The 24,306-nt window shown below is 42.7% G+C and overlaps 1 protein-coding gene across 1 annotated transcript in view; it reads right to left on the reverse strand.

Moving 5' to 3' along the window:
* Window positions 1-24,306, reverse strand: part of LOC308301112 (nesprin-2-like) — a gene marked incomplete at its 5' end in the record, with an annotated part of 93,378 nt that overhangs the window by 55,094 nt on the left and 13,978 nt on the right. Inside the window, 25 exons of the mRNA XM_080745008.1 lie at window positions 676-867; window positions 1,097-1,198; window positions 2,058-2,258; window positions 2,707-2,847; window positions 3,788-3,895; window positions 4,453-4,546; window positions 4,658-4,749; window positions 5,160-5,282; window positions 5,789-5,908; window positions 6,785-6,901; window positions 7,262-7,444; window positions 8,074-8,196; window positions 8,301-8,486; window positions 8,760-8,897; window positions 9,188-9,370; window positions 10,544-10,675; window positions 11,007-11,150; window positions 12,716-12,869; window positions 13,521-13,777; window positions 15,058-15,258; window positions 16,251-16,395; window positions 17,666-18,000; window positions 18,162-20,199; window positions 21,310-21,548; window positions 22,402-22,557. Coding sequence (XP_080601134.1) covers window positions 676-867; window positions 1,097-1,198; window positions 2,058-2,258; window positions 2,707-2,847; window positions 3,788-3,895; window positions 4,453-4,546; window positions 4,658-4,749; window positions 5,160-5,282; window positions 5,789-5,908; window positions 6,785-6,901; window positions 7,262-7,444; window positions 8,074-8,196; window positions 8,301-8,486; window positions 8,760-8,897; window positions 9,188-9,370; window positions 10,544-10,675; window positions 11,007-11,150; window positions 12,716-12,869; window positions 13,521-13,777; window positions 15,058-15,258; window positions 16,251-16,395; window positions 17,666-18,000; window positions 18,162-20,199; window positions 21,310-21,548; window positions 22,402-22,557 — 5,904 coding nt within the window. The remainder of the gene's footprint in view (window positions 1-675; window positions 868-1,096; window positions 1,199-2,057; window positions 2,259-2,706; window positions 2,848-3,787; window positions 3,896-4,452; window positions 4,547-4,657; window positions 4,750-5,159; window positions 5,283-5,788; window positions 5,909-6,784; window positions 6,902-7,261; window positions 7,445-8,073; window positions 8,197-8,300; window positions 8,487-8,759; window positions 8,898-9,187; window positions 9,371-10,543; window positions 10,676-11,006; window positions 11,151-12,715; window positions 12,870-13,520; window positions 13,778-15,057; window positions 15,259-16,250; window positions 16,396-17,665; window positions 18,001-18,161; window positions 20,200-21,309; window positions 21,549-22,401; window positions 22,558-24,306) is intronic.

Raw genomic sequence — 24,306 nt, forward strand, 5'->3', positions numbered from 1 at the left:
ACTTCGTTGTATGACAAATAGCAAAAATAGCTGATCTACAACAGTGGTTCTCAAGTGGGGTACCCAAATGATTTTGTGGGGTCTGGTCCACAGATGATTAGCTTAATAGTCCTTTTTTTTCTCACTCAATGGTAAGCAAACCAACACACAGTATAAGTGTATACGTAAGCCATTTACCATGAGAGGGAGTGGGTTGTTGGCTGATTTACCACTGTTTCAGGGCACTCGGCAAAGCCGAGTGCCAAACAACCCTCGAATGGTAAATTGCTTTTGACAATTTAAGGACTTCCTAGACCGTTTTAATACCAAACTGGCCAAACTGTCAAATAAGCAGGCAAACATTGTGAAAATAGCCGATCTACATGCTCACTATCTGTGGAACCGAGTCACATTAAATGTAATACCTACAATTCCAAGTGCTTGTCAGGGTGGGGGTCCCCAGTTCAAATATGTTTATTTTGGGGGTCACGGTCTAAAAAGGTTTGAGAACCCCTGATCTACAAGCTTGCAATGCAATGCTCTTTTTTCTTTCTTTTTGTCCCCACAAATTGGGACACCAGGGTTAATGTGGTTAATACAATCCAGTTACAAAAATAAAAGGTCTCCAGACCCGTGGTTCAGAAGAACATTTCTAATTTATTCCACGGATTTAGCACAAGGAGACAAGTTGCATACCTTGCGTCTGCAGAGGAAGGGTTGTACTTGGCCGGGGCTGGGAAGCACTCTGGCCTGCTCCGTCGTGTACGTGCCTAAGCTCTCTTCACCCAGATCCAGAAGGCTAGCTAGGCCTTGGAGCAAGGCCCTGGAACTCTGCTGCAGCTGGGCTTTCTCCTGGGAAGACTCTCTCACGCCGCCACTTAACACATGCTGTCAGGAGTTGAACACAAAATACTTAATGGGTATAATGGGATAATGGGTGGTTTTCGACTGTTTAAGTCATTCTGGTGGTGCTACAGTAGCTTACCGTGCAAAATGAATGCCAGAGATTCTATTATTCGCATAACCTGGGTTAAATTAACGTCAGCTCCTATCAAGGCAAAACATTTCTTTTAAATGCACGCACACACGCTCCCCACATGATGGTTGCTTTGCTTACCTCCACATTAGGGCTTTCCTTTATGTCTTTCATTAAATCTGTCTGCCCGAGGTCCATGTGTTCAAAAACACACACCTGGTTCTTTACTTGCTCCATTCCAGCCTGCATGAAGTAAGTAAGTAAGTAAATGTTATTTGTATAGCACTTTTCACAAAGAGAATTCACAAAGTCAAATGATAAGAAACAAATAAGAAACACAAAACTGTACAATGCATCTCAGAAAGAACAAAACAGCAGACGCATTTCACACCTGGAGGAGAAGCTCAATGACATTCCCCAAATGCATATTGAAACAGTAGTGTTTTTAGCTGGTTCTTAAAAAAATATTCACTTGCTGTATACTGTGTAGGTTATGTATTGTACTGTAAGGTGCACTGGATTGTGTAAATATGTTTTCTTTACAAAATGTTGGGGGGAATGAAAATGGAATTACAACAATCACACATGTCTTTCAGTCATCCAATTATTATTTACTGAAATTGAACACAATAAATGGACCTGCAACAGAGATATTTGGGATTTAAACACAATTGAGGCATACTGTACAATGAGCATAAAAAACTGTTTTCTAATATCCAACATCGTCTGTTATTGAATGAATATGAATCTTACAGCTCTACCGAAGTTGCTGGAAGTGGAAACAGTTACTCAAGTTACTTTGTTCATAAACACTGGCCTAATAAAGTCATACTTTTGTTAGCCAAACAAGGAATTCTGGGTCAATCCTGTTTCAGTCCAATAGGGAAAAACAACATTACTAACACAATATTTACACCAGAGACTGACAAAACACATCCAGTAGATTAGAACAACACTAGAGGTCTAATTGATGAGCACTGAAAAACGCTGATCTACAAGCTGACAACGCAGCACAGGGTGACGTGTTGTGAGCTTGTAGGCCGGCTATTACTGTACATTCCTGGACCACCTGTAATTACAGGTTGAGAATCAGTGTTCCTACCTGGTGTTGGTGTGCGAGGCCCAGGTGTGTGTGCAGGTGTTTCTGGGATGAGTTGAGGACCGACTGGGCTGTCTGGAGACATTGTTGAAGGGAGGTCACACAGCGCAGGCTGTCCGGCTCCTCTGCCAACAAGCTAGGTCTGATCTCCGACTCCACTCTGCCCAGGGTTTCACCCAGGGTTTCAAGCTCCGTCCATAAACACTTAGGGGACAAGGTAGGAAAAGAGGGGAAAGAAGAAGAAACGTCAACTCCCTCAAGACGCACAACGTCCTTAATTTCTGAAATGTATATTGTATATTTCTGTTGTATATTTGTCTGTCATTTAAGTCTCAACAGAATTCAATCAATCAATCAATCAAGTCCCTCACACGAGAACCTCCTCCATGTCCCTGCCGACTACGCCAGATGTAGTGAATTGCACTGAGCTGTGCCAATAGAGCAGAGCTGTTGTAGCCGGGTCTTGTCTGGGGTACTACAATATCTTGCATAAAAACAAATCACTAATAGTTGACTTTATCATCAACTTTGAGATTCATAGGTAATATTCTGCTGTTGTGGCGACCCAACAAATAAACGCGCAACAATATTGCCACTGGAATACTGGCGAGGCACACGGACACATGTGGGATGTACTTAGAGCTTCATGTACCTGCTGCTGCAGTGATCTCAGCTGGTAGTCATCAGGAGCAGTGCCCACAGGAGTCAGCAGGAAGTCTGTGGTCCTGTCCAGACAGAGCAGCACCCTGCGCAGAGCCTGGTACACCTCCTTCTCCACAGGAGCATAGCTGACCTGGGATGGATATATGGAAATATCGTCGTTGTCGGGTGGAAACCTTGTATGTCCAAAAGCGTAATACTAGCAAACAACGTTGTGTGCTTGTAGATCGTCTGTTTTCACTACTTTTGTGCGGCCTTATATGATGAAGCAGTGCTTTACTTTGCGAAAAAGATTACAAATTTGAAACTTGGATATACGATGTTTCTGCCCGACAGTGACGATATGAAGATCATCAGGAGAGGAGAGGAGAGGAGAGGAGAGGAGAGGAGAGGAGAGGAGAGGAGAGGAGTGGAGTGGTGAACTGACACACCCACAAATTTCAAATATGCTACTGTGTAAACAACTTCACTTGTGTTTTTAACTGCTGGATAAACATGCAGCATTAAGCAATTTAATCATGTCTGTTTGGATTCAAAGTAGCAGGGTACTTGACTCAGATCCTTTACAAGCAGAGTGTGTTTATACAAGGGCCTTGGAAGTTCATCAAAAATTAACCATGGTATGGCCTTTGCAGTAAATAGCTTTTGAATAGGACAGTTATGCAAGAATGCAGTCACAGCACAAGCAGAGCCATTAAAAAAACTAGCCATTGTTCAGGTATAATACACATTTGGAAAGTGGCTCCTAAGTGAATGGAGATTCACTTACATTGATGTAATATGGCTTTAAAGTAGAACTTAATTAGCTGTTTAGAAACAAACCTTGAGCACCCTTTGGATACATCTGCACATACATTCTTATATTTGCTCAGAGTTTCATGCACACACACACACACACACACACACACACACACACACACACACACACACACACACACACAGACACAGACACAGACACAGACACACACACACACACACACACACACACACACACACACACACACACACACACACACACACACACACACACACACACACACACACACACACACACACACACACACACACAATACCTCCGTTGCCATGCTGTGTATTAGTTGCTGTAAGGAGGCTGTGGAGTCCAGCGCCTCATGGAGAACAGCAGCACCAGAACCAATCATCTCCAGCTCCTTTTCTGACACCTAAAATAAAGGAGGAAATATAGGCACACATTCACACACCGACAAAGGCTATCTACAAACTCACAAAGCGAGTTGTGAGCTCACAGATCTACTATTTTCAGTGTGAGACGTTTCAGTGTTTCATAATTTTTTTGCACAATGTGTAACAAGTATAACTCAGGCTTAAAGAAAAGAAGCAGCTATGGAAAGAAACAACAGAAGATAGAAGGAACCGAGATGGAAGAAGGGCAGAAGAAAGGAAGGGAAAAAAGGAAAGGAAGGACAAAAGGAAAGGATGCAAGTAAAGGAAGCAAAAAAGAAAGCACATTTTGACCAAAGATGTGACTAAATCATGCCTCAGTCCTTTGCTTGTTTAGATTACCAGCTCACATTTGACTTTGAAGCATCATTTCACACTTGTGTCTGACCCATCATCATTTTGTGTAAGAGTTCAAACCATAATTTCATGTTAATTAGAGATTAATTGAGGCATCATTTCACGCTTGAGTTCAAAGCATCATTTCGCGCTATAGTTAAAGCATGCCTCCAGGTTAGAGTTTGGAGCATCATTTCCCTACCTCTCCCGTGGAGATGAACATGGCTTCATGCTCCTCCTGAACCTTCCTCAGAGTTGCCAGTTTCTGAGAGACGTGGCCATAGAGTTGACTCCATCTAGGGACAAAGATGTATGGACATGGATGTGTGCTGTGCAGCTATACTGTATGTTGTATGCTTGAGACTTACGGAAACACTCGCTTTGTGGTACTAAAGCTGGCCTTTTACCTGATGTGTGTGTCTGTGTTGTCCTGGGCCTGCTGTTCCTCCCCTGAGCCACCATGTCTGGCAGTGAGGTCCTTATGTTCACTCTGGGCCTCCTGGGTGGCGGGAGGGATTAACAGTGTCCAAATAAAATAAAAGCATGATCGGAAATGTGCTTAGACTGCTGGTAATTGCATCTATGTTTTGTCCCAATGGTAATCAGGGCTAATCATGGTACGTTATTTAAGCGGTGCTCAGTAGGTCCTTTTTGTTTATACTGTAACAACACTAACAATAATAATAATTTGTGTTTCGACGACATTTCAATGCTCAATGCTGCACTCTTATTTTGAAAGACATCTATCCACTTATGCATCATGTAGCAGCTTTCAATTTTGTCATGATAGTAACATCAGAGACTGGGGTTAGGGTTTTAAAGCATATTAGAGCATATTGCCCTAAAATGTAGTACAAATAATTCAAGAGTACTGTATATACAACCAGTCCAATCTACAGTACATAATACCTTGGCTTCTGAGAGTGGTTGTAGTTCAGATTCAGACATGCTCTCACTCTCCCCATGGCACTGGGCATCTGAAACACGCGTCTCCATGGACTCATGTTGGTCTCTCAGCGTGTCCTCTGGGTCCTAAAATACACATGAGGTACAGAAATGAAAAAGCTCTCACACACACAAAACCCATCAGCACGATAGCACAGTATGCAGGGAGACATACTGTACAACGGAAGAGAGAAAGAGCGAGACAGCGACAGAGGATGCGTGTGTGTGTGTGTGTGTGCGTGTGCGTGTGCGTGTGTGTGTGCGTGCGTGCGTGCGTGTGCATGTGCGCGTGTGTGTGTGTGTGTGTGTGTGTGTGTGTGTGTGCCTGTGCCCACGAGGACGGAGATGTACCAAAGGAGAAACATTTTTAAGGCAGCTGTTTCTGACAGGCTGATTTCAGGTGTGCCGTAACCTCCCATTCTGACACAACCTAATCACCAGTTCTGAGCATGAAATCGGACAGTTTCATTCCAAAACACTGAGAGGAAACATTATCCGCAGCCCAGTTGCTCAACGTTTTCAAAACATGCAATAAAAGTGCTGTTTCGGCATGCCGGGTTCTGTCCTGTGTTTTAGCGTTTTGTTCTCTTTACCTCTGGGATACTGCATGTTAGTGTGTCATCAGAGGACACTGAGTGAGGACTGTCTTCATCCTTCTGTTCGTCCTCTTCCTCAGAATCACACACCTCAAAAGCACCCTGCATTAGTGATAGCTGTTGGCAATGATTTCACTCTGGTTTAGTCAAAGTGGTGCACAGTAAAATCCTCAGTGTTCATTCATCCATTTGTAACTGAATGGACCCTTTATGGGTCCAGGATTTTACAGTGTAGCAGAAAGCAACAATAAAAAAGGGCCACGAAAGAGAACAAACAAGCCATTACGGTAAGCATTGATGTAAAGGACAATTATCTCCATTAAAACTGGTTTGTTTACTCTTTGATACAATGTTTTTATAGAATCTATAAAAGATATAGTATCTGTGTGTTTTGGAAAAATTGTTCCTTTAATCAACACTTACAAAATACAAATAAAAACTATATATAAAATTGTTATAGAAAGTGTACTTCAGCATGAGTTCATGGGCAGTCAGTTACTGATATACCGTATGTGGTACAGTATAGAGTCAATTGAAAATGTCAACAACTTTGAATGAAAAAAGATAACAAGACTGTTCATGAATGAAGGAGGATCTTGGGTTTGCCTGGTACTGTAGGTGCCATAATTGGGCAACGTTTGGATTATCGATTTTGTATTTGGGTCTCACTGACTACTACTGTGCCAGGCAGGCTCAATCAATAAGAGCTGGAATGGAGACATGAGCTAGATACCACACCACTCACAAACATGGCTCAGTACATTGTCCTCTGATAGGCGGAAAAAAGATCTCCATGTGCGTCTTGGAGTAATCAAATAGAAGAATTATAGATGTCACAGTCACAGCATTCATTTAAAGTACTTTTACGCTATTTGAGTCGCATCGTTCAGTCAAAACACACTTTATGTATATGGCATGATTCAAACAGAAACATAACAATTTAAGTTGTTGATTGTTGCTGAAATGATGAACTACTGTATATAACAATCTTACCTGGGAATTGCTGCCATGTGGTGATCTCTGTAGCTCCTCTGTGTCTCTAGACATGTTGAACATCACATCCTCACTACACAACATCTCCTCGGTCTCATTCTCTTGCCTAACGTCCACCTGTCACAGACAGAACAGACACACCAACAGAAAGACATATCACGTGGAGTGGAAAATTCTTTATAGGTTGTCAGAAAACCATCCACTCGAATGATCTAGTGCAGTGTTTCCTAATCTGCGGGCTGGGCCCACTGGTGGCCCGGGAGGGTATTTCAAGTAGGTCCCCTTACATAGTAGGTCGATTACATATTTATTATTAATTAATCGTGGAAAGATACAGGCTTTATGAATGACATTCAGAGAGCCTATCACTGATCTGCAGCTACTCTAGGAGTATAACAACAGCAGGGGGAAGGCTGTTCCATTCTGTTAATTCAGAGTAAAAGGTTGGGAACCGCTCAGCTAGTATCAGTTCTATACCTCCAGCAGTGCTGCGTGTTGCTGGGCGAGTTGCTCCAGCTCCTGGAGGGGCTGGAGCAGCAGCTTGGCCCTGGGGAAGACAGCCAGGCTGGTCTCTGCTCCTTGGGGGAGTCCCAGTTCTCTCCGGCACCTCTCCATCTCTTCCAAGGTCCTGTGCATGGACTGTAGATTGGCCAGGATCACCTTTGGGTGAAAAGTGTAGAAGGAGTTTATGTTTCCTTCCACATCTCTTTGGGAGTTAGTGATTAATTCAATCACTTGTTGCGCTATCCCCTTTTTAGGTATAGTAAACAGTATACCTTACTGTTATTTTCTTTATTGAGACTGTTGGGATGCTGAGACAGTTTAGGGGAGACAGACAGTAGGAAAGCTGAGAGTGAAACAGTATAGGAGAGACAGACAATAGGTAAGTTGAGAGGGAGACAGGGTAGTAGAGACAAACAGAAGGAAAGCTGAGAGGGGAAACAGTATAGGACAGAGAGACAGTAGATAAGATGAGAGAGAAATAGTGTAGGAGAGAAAGTTGAGAGGGAGGCAGTGTAGGAGAGTTTAAAATGGCCTTAGTCGAAATAAACATTTCAAGTCAAATCAGAATGGGAGACAGTGCAGGAGAGACAGACAGTAGTGAAGTCTTCGGGTGGCATTCAAACAGGACAGCAAGGGAGTGTTTCTGGAGGCGAGAGTCTTAATAAATTACCCAACTTCGCCACAAAGTTATGATGTTCCTCTTTATTTGGATCATTATGATCAAACAGTGCAAAACCACTTTAAAAAAGCTGTGTTCAAACACGAATCATACTGTCAACTCTCACCTGCAGATTACGAAGGTGCTCCTCCGGTGGCAAGTTAGAGCTGTCCATCGACGTAAAAATGGTTTGGATCTTTGAGACGTTCTTCTCCATGGCCTTGAGCTCGGTCTCCATGGCATTCACCTCCTGAAAGAAGAAAGAGAAAGTTTAGAGAGAATTGCTAAACCCCTTTTCATTGCTGAGGAGCTTTATCAGAGAGGACAGAGAAACATAAAGTACAAATGTCTTACAGCAGCGGTGTGCAGAAGCTGCTCCAGAGGTTCTGTGATGTTGTATTGCATGGTGTCCACTTGCTGGTCGGCCTTAGCCAGCCTCTCCTCCTGATTACTGATGTCACACACTGCAGAGATCTCCCTCAGCAGAGGCCTGAAGTCCTCTAGGGCTGCTCTGATCCTCTCAGCGTCCTCCAGGACCATCTGAGGGCAGAGAACTTTGAGTTAAGGCAAATCGTGGGCACTCATAAGGGTGATTTATTTTATACTTAGTGGCGCTAAAGTTTCATGATGAAAGATAGCCGATCTACAAGCCCAAAAGGTGTTGCAGCACAACGTGTTGTGTTCTTGTAGACCTGCTATTTTTTTTGTCTTGACACAGCGTGCAACCAAGTATAATAATTCAAGGAATAGCAAACATACTGAAATGCTTGCAGGGGTTTCTGTATATTTGCATTGCTTGTCTGTATCACTGACCTGCAGGGATTGTGCATGCCTCTGCAGGCTCTTGGCTGATGAATAAGTACAGGGAGAGCTGACCCAGGACTGGGCTTCTTCTATCCAGCAGATGGCGCTATGGAGCATGTCCTCAAACCCCTGAAGATAGGCAGGGATCTGAAAAGCAGTAAAAATAAACACTTTAGAATACCATCGCACAATGCACATACATTTCAATTGTAGAATGGAGAGTCACAGAACCAGGTATTAAAAAAAAATACATTATTATAACCTAGTTCTTATAACAGTTTAAGCCTTCCTGTTACAATATAATGAGTTAAAGACTACACTGGATCCATTTAGAAAATAATATTTTCCTGATTTCGTTAAATGTAAGAGTTTTGGACATTTCTGTCTGACAGCTACGATTTGGTCGATTGTAGTTATTATAGTGCAGTGTGCCTAACCTTGCTGAGGAAGGCAGTGCGCTGCTCCACCATATTAGCAGTGTCTTGGTACAGCTGCAGCGGCTGGGTGAGCCGGTCCATGAGGAGGTGGGCCTGCTCCGGCTCATCCTCCGCAAGATCCTGAGCCTCGCTCTCCAGGACGCTGAGACGACTGTGCCATGTGTCCAACTCGTCCCACACACGCTGGAATGGAAGGTGTACAGGGACAAATGACAATATTCTACCGTCGGTATACTGTATGTTGCTTACATTTGACTTTAATTCACTCTAAAATACGGTGTGCGCATCTTTAGCTTGGAAACAGCGTTGTTCTAAGGATATTTGTCTCTATGAATTCTAACAACCGGTGAGTGTGTTGGCCGTGCAAACTAGGGTGCTTCTTTGGTGGATTTGGCTCAGTTTTGTGGCTCAGGAGCTTGAAAAACTTAATTTTCAATAACATGGTGGTTGATGCAAGTCCATACACAACAGTACTTAACATAATTAAGCACCATAATTACTTACCACTAACCATAATTTTCACTAGAACACACACATATCACTGTATATTATCTGTCTAAAAAACTCAGTACACACATCTCTCTCAAAGAATACTTTGTGATTTTGAGCTTGTAGATTATCTTTGCAATATGAACATTTAAAAAAAGTAAAACAAATAGGCACACCAGGGTTAATGTGGTTAAGAAGTTAGCATTAATGTTATTATAAGTGCATGCGGAACCTAAGGCACAAGTTGACTAATTTCACTAGACATGTGCATGTGCATCAATTACTGTACATGATTTGATTCTGGTGGGAGATCAGTGATGCGTGTCTTACCCAGTGATGTAGTCTAATATAAAGCAATGGGCATACTGTCAAAACTACCAACAGCCCCTCCCCCCATGCTCCAACCACCACGCCCCCTCCCTCCCATGCACTTGCATAATGTGCATGTCCAAACATGACACAGGCATAACGTGCAACATTTGTTTTAATTTTTATAATTGAGTATAGTATACAGGGTTTATTAGAAGAAAACAGAAAATGGCCGCGCACACACATTGGTATAGGAGTGTACAACATTTTGCCATTGAAGAGGTCACTGTTCTGCATGTTGCTTCTGAGAGACTAAAGGTAACCAGAATATTAATAACAAATTATATTGTTATATTGTTATGCCAAACCTTTACTTAATTCCTCGTGTCATCTACACTGTATTGTGAAGTGTCATCATGTTTGACATTTAGAAGGAGTACCACCAACACCAAGAAAAGCCCTTCAGGCAACATTATTTACTGGCTCAGGCAGCACAAAGAACAACTAACGTTATAATACCCTGTATTAAAAAACATGCAGACACACACAGATACAAACCTTAATTGTGTGTTGAGCCTCAGCCAAGGTTGGATTCCTCTGCTCTAGTAAGGCCTTTACTCCCTCCAGCCCAGAGTGAACTTCCACCACTCTGTTAGCTAGTTTACATAGCGGGCCGCTACCTTCCAGGAACTGTATGTGAGCGCACGTGCGTGAACACGCACACACGCACACGCACACGCACACGCACACGCACACACACACACACACACACACACACACACACACACACACACACACACACACACACACACTTGTAAATTATAAATGTGGACAGTCAAATCAAACAATTTTACTTGAAAAACCTGAAAATGCCTATTAGCTATTGCATATTCACTGCAAACACAGAAGAAATTAGGTTCACTTTATACTGTAAGTGGCAGGCAATGTGATATGTCTGCATCACGAATATTGTACGTCTGACCAGCATCTATAGGAAAGATAATGTCCGTTTCTGTGTTACCTTCTCCTCTGCTCTCTGAAGGGACAGCTGGACCTCTTGTATTCGACAGCTGATATCAGCGGGAACCTCAGCAAACCTGCTCTGTACGCTGTCCATGATACGCTGTAACTCGGCCTTGTTTGAGGACAAACCCTTCCTGACCTCCTGTCAACGAACAAATGAGAGAGGGACGAGTGGGAGGCATAAGAGTGGAAATAAATAAAGTGACGGAGAGAGGCAGGGCTATGAGGGTCAAACGTTTACCCTCTGAAAGACCCTTTCTAATCTAATTCTCCAATTAGAGAGGCTCCCTTAAAAGTAAATATTTGAGAAAAAAGGAATGACTGATTCCCACTGAACTTTTAATGGCCGACTTTGCTGAAAGTAGGCTAAATGCCAAAAATAGAAATATAAGAAACCAGAAATATTTTCTCGAATAGTGCAGTGGTCCAAGAAAAAAGCCTAAAATAAATCAAACTCTCACATTTGCTGTGTGTGAGAATATTCAGCAACAAGTCCGTTCAGACTGTTGGAGGACATTCAAGACCAATTATGACCAACAATGACATAATGTAATTAGAGGAGCACTGCAGGTCAAGCAGCTTCAACGGACAAACGCTGACCTACAAACTGCCTGCATGAAGATGAACAATACCAGATAAAGTAGTAATAAATAATCAGTCTGGAAACTTTACTCAACATTTCAGCGATGATAGATCATCAAGACTGTTGACTGTTAGAAGAAATTGCTGATTTGCTCACAATTTTCCAACATCATGTGGGTTAAAATGGACACGCATGAACATTCATGTATTTGAATCATTCTGGCTGATGACTGTGTCATTTCTTTATGAGACCCATACTGGCATCAATACATGCCTATTCACAGCTTTAGGCATATATCATACTGTACATAAACAGACCATTTTCAGGTTAAAGAACCCCCATTTGATAAAATGTTTTATCTCTAGGAGCCCAATCTAAGAACATTCATAATGTTAGACATGATTTAGTCCGATATGGTCTGTCACACGTCCAAAATTACTTTACTGTCTATATAGAGTGGTCTGGTCAAAATAGCCATCTAACTATTAATTTACCAAATGTCTGTCCGCCATCTGCCTATGAAACTATGAATCATTTATCCATGGGGAGCCGAGCCCCTAGATCCCCCTCAAAGGCCCCTGAGTGTCCCTGGACCCGATGTTACATAATAGAACATAATAGAACAGGGGTCTTCAATGTTTTCAGGTCGAGGACCCCTTAGTTGGGAGAGAGATGAAGCAGTGACCTCCAAAACCTGTTCATAGATTCCATATACAGTTTCATTGTTTGACAGCACAATCGTCAGTTTATTTTGGATTCATGTCAATTTGTGTTTTCAGATATTTAACCACTTGAACCATCAACAGGCCTAATAAACTTGACCTTTCACTATGTAATTAGTGTGCTTTTTCCCCCCTATAAACCAAACCTCTTTACCTCTTTGAAAATAGCCGAGCTCACAACAAAGCTCACAATGCCTCGTGCTGCCCTTGTAGATCTTCTATTTGTGGCTAAAGTTCTCAGAATATGGACACTAGAGTTCAAGTGGTTAATATGAAAAAGGAGGGAAAAAAAAGGTTTCTATCACACAAGGATTTGGTGGACCCCCTGTAGTAACTCTGAGGACCCCCTAGGGGTCCCGGACCCCCTGCTGAAGACCCCTGTAATAGAACATAACATCATACCTGTTGTTGACGCGGACTCAAACGCGGCTGCTCCACAGAGGTCAGCATGTCAGCCACACATTTCTCCACCTCTCCAATCTCCTCCTGCACTCTCTGTCTCTCCGTCTCGGCCGTGTGCGCTGCCATCATCACCTGCACATTCCTCTCTTTCAAGCTGTGGAGGACATTGTTTTGTTTTGGTCAGTGTTCGCTCAAAAGGCATTTTCAGACGGTACTGCGTGACTGACGTCATCGTCTATACACTACAGCAGGGGTTCCCAAACTTTTTAGCCGAAGACCCAAAAGAGAAATTAGACGTTTGCCCCGGGACCCAAACTAGTGAAAATAGCAGATCTACAAGCTCACAACGTTTCGCTTCACTTGTAGATCGGCTATTTTCAATACTTCTGAAACATTAGTTTTCTTAGATTCTTCTTTTATTTATTATATTTATTAATGAAATTACTTATTTACATATCTTAGCTTTTTGGGGAATGCTTTTTGGAAATGTTTTGAAACAATAATAATTGTGGGCTCTATGTTATCTTCATTATTTATTTACCAAGTTCCGCCACGACAGTACAAAGGCAGGGCCCTTAGCCAATGAGGTGCAATAGAGGTGTGGAAAATCTGGGAGTGGTGTTAGCTGGAGTATTGGTTGAGCTTCACATGACAGTTAACACGCTGCAGAATATAGTCACGAGCGAGCCCAGACTTTTTCGTAGGAACAGTATTTCTAGTTCTTAACGAAATGTCGGAAACAAAGAATAAAGGCACGCATAAAAATGTGTCCGCGACCCAGTGTTTGGTAACCAGCGGTCCGTACCTCCTGAAGTTCTCTTGGATCTCCTCCAGTTTCTCTGCGACAGGGCCCAGGCTGGCTACGTCCGGAGGACTGGACTGGCTCAGGACGTGCTCCAGGCGGTGCTCCAGGGAGGCCAGGGCTTGCTGCTCCTGCTCCAGCATCTGGGCGTGGGCCAGCAGCTCGTGGGGCTCCCCCTGCGCGGCAGAGGAGGAGGTCGCGGCGCAGGAGTCGGGCAGCTCGGCCCGGAGACTGGCTAGAGAACTGGAGCATTGCTCCATCTAGGAGAAAAACAAGGAACAAAAAAAGGTTCATCTGTGAAAGGGCCTCTCTCGACAACGAGGGCGGGTGGGCCCGTTGGGCCGGGGGTCATCCGATACCACTGTTCAAGCTACAAGCTAAAGATGGTTTCAGATGACAATGCTGTCACTCTACAGTTGCCAAGGACAGTTGCCATGCCCTTTCTTTTTGTATAAATACGAGCAGCGCTAATAATGTAATTGAAAGAGTTGAGTGTGTGTGTGGTTAGGGTCAGGGGCTCAGGTTTAGGGTTAGGGGCAGAGAGAGGAGGTTGGATAAGCTTGCAAAGAAGAAATACAGTAGACGTTACACAATGTGTATTCATTCAACCATCCATTCATCTAACCACATGAATCCTAGTATCCCTAGGGGTATTCCTTTCTGGGCAAGTCATAGTAGGTGAACATTTAACACTGCAACACATTGTGAGCTGGTAGATTTGCTATTTTCGATGAAGAAATTCGCAATTTGGAGCATAAATGGGTAACTGGCCACCTTAACTTAATGCCGCCCATTGGTCAACATCATGATCTGAACAACTGATATAATTATTGATTTCCAATTCCAAGTTTACATAACTACAGCCCATTGGATTAAATTCTATTGTATTTTTTTCGGCCCAATAGTTAATATACCGGTAAGTATTACTAAATGCCTTAGAAATTATAATAAATAAATACATGATAGTTAATATGCCTTTATTATAACATTTGTGACTATTATAGATTTGAGTGAAGGGTTTGCAGTACTGTATACTACTGGTGAGAGTGCAGATACGCAATTTTCCCCCTGAAGTGAATAGTATGGAAACTTGGTGGCCCTCTCCATCATCAAAGTTGCCCACCCCTGCTCTAGAAGAAAAAAATCAAACCTCGGTTCGAAGTGGAGCGGTGAATCTGAGCAGCTTGCTAAATGCCTAAACTGTAAACTGTAAACTGTGCCTGTGAGTGAGTGGTAAGTGTGCCTGGCCTGCACAAAACAGCGCCCCTCCTTTAACTAGTGTGTTGTGTGTGGCCACTCAAGGTATTGCCAGGCTACAGACACGGCCAGCCAGCCACCCAGCCAGCCACCCAGCCAGCCACCCAGCCACATACCCACGGACATACCTGTCTATTGGGAGCGCTTTCACCGCTCCAAAAAAGAGGGGACCATCATATATATAGAGCACTGAGGGACCCTGGGGTTCAAGTGGTAAAAGAACCAAAAATCTATGCTCAGTGCAGTTCCTTTTAAATCAGTGAAAGCTCTTGTTATGACTCACGCTGGTGGCGATGTCCTTCCATTCCTCTCCTCTCTGTACAGAGTGGGCCAGCAGGAGACCAACGCCCCGTCGCAACGACGCCCAGCGCCTCCAGAGGGCGCCCAGCTCGCCATCCTTGCCTACTCCACAACCCTGAACCGGACACCCGGCCCCCAGCTTCTCTAACATCTGAGTAAGGCCACGGAGCTCCGTCATCAGTGACTTCAAAGCACAATGGAAAACAGTATCAGACACTAGTATACAGTATGTACACACCACAGTCAAACAATAGAAACCTCGGTCAATTAATAATGCTTTGACTGGTCTTGGTGTTAATGTGGGTTTGTGTCTGAATGAAAACTTCACACATAGTACATTAATATTTTTAATAATAATCTTCATTAATTTGATTTAGGAGAGTGTACAAGTACAGTACAAATAGAACCAAATGGGTGTCCATTGGGGCCCTATAAGGAAAACAGACTACGGGTCCATTTTGGTTAAATTTTTGTACAGTTTTGTAAATAACCAAATAAATAATAAGGATTTTACTGTCTAGGATCATTCAGATACCCTGGCCCGATATGACCTTGTTGCAGTGTGGTAAACATCTTCTGGGTAAGTTTAATCACCCTGAGCAAGTTCAAACAAAAGCCATGACTGCTTGAGCAAGACTGATAAGTACAGGCTGCGGGTTCAATACAGTAATGCAGTGGTTCTCAACCTTTTCAGGCCGCGACCCCAAAAATAATCATATTTTAACTGTGGACCCCCCACCCTGACGAGCACAAAGAGTTGAGGCATTACATTTTGTATAACACGGTTCTATTGTGAAAACAACAGATCTAACGCGAGGTGTTGTGAGCATGTACAGTAGATAGACTATTTTCACAATTTCTGCATCTAATATTTAACAATTTGGCCTATGTTTAATTTGTCATTTTAGAGGTATTAAAAAGTCTTCAAATTGTCACTTTAGAAATGTGCAGAATCAGATACCCTCTATACACTTAAACTTTGTTAGTTTGTTTACTGTTGAGAGAGAAAATGTTGCACATTAAGCTAATCATCTGGGGACCCCCCCAAAAAATAATATGGGGACCCCCCTGGGGGTCCTGACCCACAGGTTGAGAACCACTGCAGTAATGTATATCCACAAATTCAATTCAATTACTCATAATGTCCAAGTGCATATCCAATGAATCTATCATTACCGTAGCTTGGTTCTGTTGCTCCACACATTCATCATATGAGGTCACATGATCTGTGCCACATTCTGAGAGCTGGGCTTCACATCTGGAAATAAGCTGCCGTATGTCTTCATGTGACTTCCTGTGGCTGCAGTTCCTGGCCGCACACCTACAGTACATGATACAGATACAGTAGAAATTATAGGTATCATTTGGATATGGATTGAATATGAAACATGAATATGGAATAGGGAATAGGGATAGATAATTGATGACTGTACTGTATTTTACCAGTACATTTTAATATTCATGTTTAAATCAAACAACCAAAATATTTGTATTTCAAACTATTTTTTAAAAGGTGACACTCTAATATGAAACACAAACAATCTGGGAGTTATCTTGTGTCAAGCTATTGTTGATCTTAAATCAATCAGATGAGTTATCATTTCTCTCCTCATTTCCTCAAACTGTAATGTCATTTATTAACCAATTATAGCAGAATTATATCAACCGTAATATTTACTATTGACTTTACTGTGAGAGGATGTAAAGGAACACTAATGCCTAATAGACAACCCAAGACACAAATCCAGCACAAAAGCTTCCACTGTAGTTATGATTGATGTGGAATTTCTGGCCAAGAGGTTATGTTACAACAAGATATCATATTATGGAGTAAAAGTTAGCACTTAATTCATACTTTTGTGCCCTGGGATATTTATATAGAAACCTCTCGATGGAAGTCTGCAAAGGTCAAGACTTGCCCTGAGAAACACAATTTCACCCTGAACAACCTTTTTTTAACAGGCTCGAACTGGAAAAACACATGCAATTGATGTGCATTTCAATTCATTGTCAAAGGCTATGAGAGTCTAGAATATGATATAATCCATATTGACACAGTAAATAGTCCTTTCTGTCTTTGTCCGCCTTTCTCTGTATTCCTACAATAGCCATAAAGCATTTTGAGGGCAAGAACATACGGTCAATCATCACCGGCATGATCAACCCGATTCATATTTTCTGAAGTCAATTTCTAAATGTTGCCCTAAACAGCGAGTAAATGTCACGGCCACTGAGGGCAGTTGCTAAAAACAGGAAGTGAGGATTGTAGATTTAACATGTCAGCAGGGTTTCAGCGAAACACAGAAGAGGAGGAACATACACCTAATGCCCAGGATTCTAACCCGGGTCTCCCATGTGAAAGTTCATTATCTTAACCATTGATCCAAAGCAATATCCTAGACTATTGAGGCGATCAGGCTGAGGCAGTGAGTCACTCTGCTACACTTACAACAAAGGTTTAACATGGTGGTTTAGCATTTTATCTTCAAGCCAACTGTCCATAGATAGCAGCATACTGTCACTTAATTATCAACAGCAACATGCCAATAGATTATACATTTTCTATACAGTAGGAGACAAAATCACACTACCTTTGCAGTGCCTCCAGTCTAAGCTGGGCCTGGGCTTCCAGTGTTGCTCTGCCCACCAACAACTGGCTCAGGATGCCAATGTGGAGCTGCTCTGTCTGTGGGCGGGAGAGGCAGCATTGCAGGGGCACCAGTTCCACAAGATGTCTGATGTGTGCACCGAGGCTATCTTCCAGGGACGCCAGAGCCCCTTGGGTCTGCCTCTGCTCCTCAGAACAGTCCGAAAATCCTCCTCGAGCTGACAAGAAGGTGGCTTCAGCATTGTGGAGGAAGGCTATTGCACCTTGAGCGGCCCAGAGGTAATCCTTTAAGGCTTCTCGAGCCTGAGACAAACTCTCCTGTAGGGCATAATTAGCAGTATTTGGTAATCACTGTTATTAAATAATACATATTTGGCTGTGGAAATATATCATAATTATAACATTATATTATAAATATCAGTATTATAAATAATACAGATACTAAAATACATTTATGGTCATGAACTCGTTTAGCTTACCATCCGTGAATGGGATGCCTGCATGGTTGCATCTCTGAGGTTGTAAAGTTCCACATTTTTCATCAGCTGAATTTTTCCTTTCCTTCCCAAAGCTTCCAGTACTCGCATCCCAGACTCCAAGTTCCTCCAGATGACCCAACACCTACGCAGTGCAATATCTATGGCCTTTTCATCCGGACACACTGCCTCAGCTGCCTCCAACTCCTGCCTCGTACTCTGGAAAATGTCCATCAGGGCCCGCAGCTCAGCGTGGAAGTGGAGACCTTGGATAAGCTTGCTCTCCAGATTTCTGATATCGGCTGTGATGGCGTGCTCCCAAGAAACCAATGTCTCAACAGTGCTGCGGATACTGTGCCTCTCTGAATGAAGCTGGGAGGGGTACAGGTCCGGAGCAATGGCTTCCAATTGGTCGGCCGCTTCTTGGCACTGAGTCTTTACCAGAGGAAGTTCGACCAAGAGCATCTGGCACAATCTGAACCTCTCACCCAGGGTTACAGTCTTGTCTTTGGCCTGCTGGAGTCGCTTTTGAGCGCTGTCCCTGGATGTCTCCATTTGTTTCTGGAGGTGCACATACTTATCTTGCTCCAATGTTTGGGTGTAAAGGGCTTTGCACTTCTCCTGCAGGTCCTCAATGGTGCATAACAGAGAGCTTCGCTTGGCCTCCTCGCAGTGCTGCAGCGACTGGACTTGACACTGATGCTCCATTAGCATGTGTTTCAAAAGCACAATAGACGAGAGTGTGTCCTTTGTTAAAGGGAACGTCTGGTGATTTAAGTCAATAGATATCTGTTTCAAGCTGGTCTGGACAGTGGCTAACTCCTCATCTGAAGAGGTCCGCTCATGAATCAGCTCCTCTAATTCCCAGCTGGTTGCTCGCTCATGAGCTGCCATTCCATCCAGCTCTGTCCAGAGACCCGAGAGTCTGTTTATCAGGTAATGACTTTCTGCCGGATTCAAAGTTATCGCCATTTCCTTACTGATCTCTGCCAGAGCTTCCACCAGGTTCAGCTGGCATTCTGTCTCTTCTGTGGCTAATTTGTGCATTCTGAGTCTGTTTTCCAACTCTTTGACGTCGGCTTTTGACGCCTTCTCTATGTGGACACAGGGGTCTCTTTTCACGTGTGCTTCTGCTAGCCAGGCCTCTGTGCTGACCAGTTGGCTCAGTAGTTTCTCCCTCTGCTCCAGGTCTTTCTCCATGACTTCCAGAGCATGAACAGAGCTTTGAGCGATGGTTGCATACAGTTCCTCCACCATCTTCAGAGAGATACAGACTTGGTGGCTTTCCTCCTGGTCCAGATCAGAGGTCATGGCCTTTATTTCGTCTACATCCGATTGCATCTTTGACCGTCTGGACAAAATATCAATATGAAATTTCCTCATCTCAGCAATTTGGATGTGAGCCTCTTCCGGAAAAAGGGCTAATGTTTTCCTAAATGTGATGTGGTTCTCTGCCTGCTTGGCCCACATGACCAACTCATTTAATTGCTTGGTGATTTTAGCTAGTGAAGGGATGACCGTACTTAGTTGTAAATAAGTGTCCAACTGGTTCGTGATGAGTTCCAGCATGGGCCTCATGCCTTTAAGAACACCCTTTATCAACTCTTTCTCCTTGCGACCCAGTGAAAAATGCTCCAGAGCGCTCAGTTGCGACTGTAATTGCAGGTACCGGTGCTGGTGTGTTTTGAGGTCTGTGGTGATCTCAATCTGATGGGTGATCTTAGTGGACTGGAGCAAAGACGGAATAACGTTAAGCCTGGCCTGAAGATCCTCCGCTTCTTCTAAAAGGCGGGAGGCTTGGGAGGCGGCGACGGTGGCATGCCTCAGAGCTCGCTTGGCGCTCCCCTCTAAAAGTCTCCATTCCTCCTGGACGTCCCCGAGCTGGGCGAGGAGAGCGCCTGAACTTTCAGCGTCTGTCAACTGGGATGCCAGTTGGCTGCACGACCGCAGCAGCTCCGCCATCGAGCCTTTTCTCTGCTCCATGGTCAGCAGAAGGACATGGAGCCTTCCAGCTTGCAGGGCGCTGCTTCCCAAAGCATCTCTGCCGATAAAACACAAAAAATAAACATGCATGTTATAGACAATGAAACGATGAATCAAATATTCAATTTGTCTTTGTTTTCAATGTATCAAATACAAGTAATATTTTTACAATAATATGCTATTTTCAGCATCACAATAATGTGAAAGTTTGTCTTTGCTCATCATTATAAAATGGAAATAATTTATGTTTCTGACTACTGGGTAATGAATTTCAAGAACATTTACCATAATTTCTTTCTTAAATAGTGTATTTAAACCATCACTTGGATTATCACTTTGGTGTCGCTACAGGCAAGGCAGCATCAGACAGTGGCCTATAATGACTGCATAAGGCTGCTACTGAGAGCTCAGAGAAGCCCCAGTGCAAGCCAGATGTTTGCCAGTATCAGGGTACCCACCTGCTCTGCTGTGCTACGCAACCTGATGTACAGGTTAGCATCTGAGTCAATTAATTATATCATCACTGTTATAATGGAACCTACACACGGTTTTGCCAGGTTCTCATCTAGACTGTGGAACCATTGGCACACATGTCAGAAACTGAATATTTGGGCATGGTACATTTTGCTTTTATTTTTGTATTTTTGTAAATATTTATATTTCTGTATTGCTGTTTTTTTGTATTGTAACTGTGATATGGATCTCCCCGGGTCTGAAATAAAGATTGAATTGAATTGAAATTGTGTTCCAGAGTTAAGAACTCTGGAGCACATAGATACGGACACTACACACGTATTCTGGACGTACGGGACAGATAAAACCTGTTCATTCTGGACTGAAATGACCATATATGGACATGAGGTGACACACATTTTGTTTTTGATAAAACCTGTTCATTCTGGACTGAAATGACCATATATGGACATGGGACACACATTTTGTTTTTGATAAAACCTGTTCATTCTGGACTGAAATGACCATATATGGACATGGGACACACAAAGCCACTCCTTGGAAGCGGCTTTCACCGCTTCAAAAAAATATCAACAGATTAATCGATTAGGAAAATACATCATTGGTTGCAGCAGTAAACAGACCATTGTAAACTGGTTAAAGGAATGATTAGCTGTTAGTAACAATATACTTTTAAAATCAACAGGTTACTCACAGGTTTAGCTTCTCCATCTCAGCAGCCAGGACCTCCAACATGACTCTTATAGCTTTCATCTGCTTGTGATAGTGTGTGACCTGCTCCTGCTGAGCTGCCTTGACCTGCACCGTGGCAGAGGCGTCCAGCAGGGCGGCGCTACACTGCTCCTCCATGTTTCTAAGCACCGCGGGGTCATGAACCCTGGTGCTCATGAGCTTCATAGCAGCTACCTGGTCCAGCACACAGCGTTTGTGCTCCTTAAAGCAAAGATCAGACAACCGGAAATTAGGATTATTCTGCAGTACTGTCTGTTGAAATGAACATGTAACTCTTCAACAGTTCAGATGTTATACTTTAGCTCATTCTATCCAAAGAACTACTAAATAAACAAACAAACAATAGAATATATAGGATGAAGAATAGCACAAAGTGGTAGCAATGCAGAACATTTACAAGAAGAATCATATATTAGTAGAGTGTGAATAAAAACAAAATATGAACAATGAATCAAGGGTTATGTAGTGCTTGTAATATTTTATTCTTGGAAGAAATGGCAATGCTCTCCAGCCCCCAAATCTATTTTTGGCAAAGAGATTTGCTTTAGATGGAAAAAAGCGGTCCAAGTACACTACAGATGCAACTCAGGTAGGTCCGTTTTACTAAGAATAGAGGGTTTAAGTCTTTTTTCAACCCCTGGTCCGGGGTCCAGGGGTTTAGGTGGACCCACCTAAATGATGGAGAGTTACTAACCAAATGGACCCTTATAGATCTTTAACTCTTGAGAGTGTAAAAATGAAACCATTTGGTTTAATTTTATACTCTCAAGAGTTAAATTATTGTTAAACATCTGCATTACTTAATATACAAGAAGTCTACACAATTAGAGAATGTCGTTTTTCTTTTTTGTCTGTTATCTCTCCTATGGAACCAACATCAATACAGCATGGAATTGTGGACAAAATCTTATCCAACCACTACAAAATAATCTACGTTTTGGGTCTGAGAGGCTAAATCTCATCAAATGGTGGTCCGCTGCTCAAATACCGAATAAATAATGGACCTTGATGTGAAAAAGCTTGAACACCACTGGTGTAAGTGGTTACTGCTCACCTCTGCCTCCTGCAGTTGTGTGGTCATTGCAGCGACACTGAGCTGGGCTGGCTGGTAGCGACATCTCATCACCCTCATCATGGCTCTCTCCAGCTGGATCTCTGCTTCCCTAGGAGAGCACTCCAGGTACCAAGATCCATCCATGTGCTCTGCCCTCTGGAATATACAACAATAATGATATATCAAATAGCACAATAAAAGATAATCAAACAACAAAAAAGATCTTTCAATAACGTTACATGCCTTGCATTCAAGATACTCTCTCTCTCGCACACACACACACACACACACACACACACACACACACACACACACACACACACACACACACACACACACACACACACACACACACACACACACACACACACACACAAGGGTGACCAGATGTCCCCCACTCCCCCTTTGCGAGGGACAATCCCACATTTCCATGACTTTTCAGGCGTCCCCCAAATTGAGACTCTGTCCCACATTGTGACTGGCAGGTGTTGATATAGGTGATTTTTGCTGAAGCTCTTAACGTGAGCTAGACTGGACCACACTGGACTACTGGAATATATTATAGGGCACAGTATTCCATTGTAATGTAAATCTCTCTCATTGTCTCTTTTCCCTGCAATATATGTTTTTAAGCCTGTTAATAAAATAACATGAGAAATATCCCCTATAGGGGGGTAAATAACAAATTAATAGGCAGTATTAGGCCTATGGTCGAATATGACATCGAAGCATTTATTAGCAACTTAATTAATAATTTGCTATTAATCCCCTGCCCGCCCGTCCCACATTGTCCCTGATAAGCAGAATTATGATACATAATTCTGTGATTTGTGTATGAGGCTCATATGACCATATAAGTTATATTATGAACTGAACTTACAGTATAGACCACATTTTGGTCGGATACTCTAAGCTCAGGCTAATAGATTACAGGTCATAGTAACTTTGGTTGCCCTGACTACGAAATCATGATATACTGTATGTCACTAGTGGAAAATTACCACTCACTGTCTTCCTTGTTATGATCTGGGAACCAATCAATGAGTCCCACGACTTATACTGTTATAACTGTACTCTTTATATACATGTTAACTTCCATCTTGGAAGAGAGAGAGAATTATCAAGCTGCCGCTATGGTATGCTCACTGTTTGTCTCCTGGTCTGACTCCTCTCAAATACAGCAATCTAAGATATACGTCCTTTGGTCTCTGTCTCTTATTTTAATTATGGATTTATAGATCCATACTTGTTTAACATTAATTTATTTAACAGTCCCACACAAGTGGTACTTCTGTCCCTCAAATGAACAGTTTGGATCTGGTCACCCTAACACACACACACACACACACACACACACACACACACACACACACACACACACACACACACACACACACACACACACACACACACACACACACACACACACACACACACATTCCTCTAAAAATATATATATACTGTGTAAAAGTTCATTTTTTTCTGTAATATAATTTAAAACAAATAATAACTTATATTCTAGATATATTGCGGAAGCTGTGAAATATTCTAATCTCAAAATATTATAATACTGTAGATTACACGAAACCACTTAAAACAAAGATTTATAATGCAGACATGTCAACCTTCTGAAGTCAGAGTTGCTCTGACTTCATTCCAGTGTGAGGTTTTTGCAGTCAGTGATGATTTGGGGTGCTATGACATCTGCTGCTTTAAGAGAGATCTATATATCTCATAGAGTGTATTATACAGTATATACAGGGTCTGGTAATGACCCTAACCCCGACAGGAAGTGACTGTATACTCAGTGCTCCTTCCTCTGCCTGTCCGTGGCATCTTGGGAACACAGTATCACCAGGGCAACGGTACGTTTAATTACCCAACTCTTATCTATTCACTAATGCA

The sequence above is a fragment of the Nannobrachium achirus genome (genome assembly GCF_963921795.1).
Source record: "Nannobrachium achirus genome assembly, chromosome: 16".
Lineage (NCBI taxonomy): Eukaryota > Metazoa > Chordata > Actinopteri > Myctophiformes > Myctophidae > Nannobrachium > Nannobrachium achirus.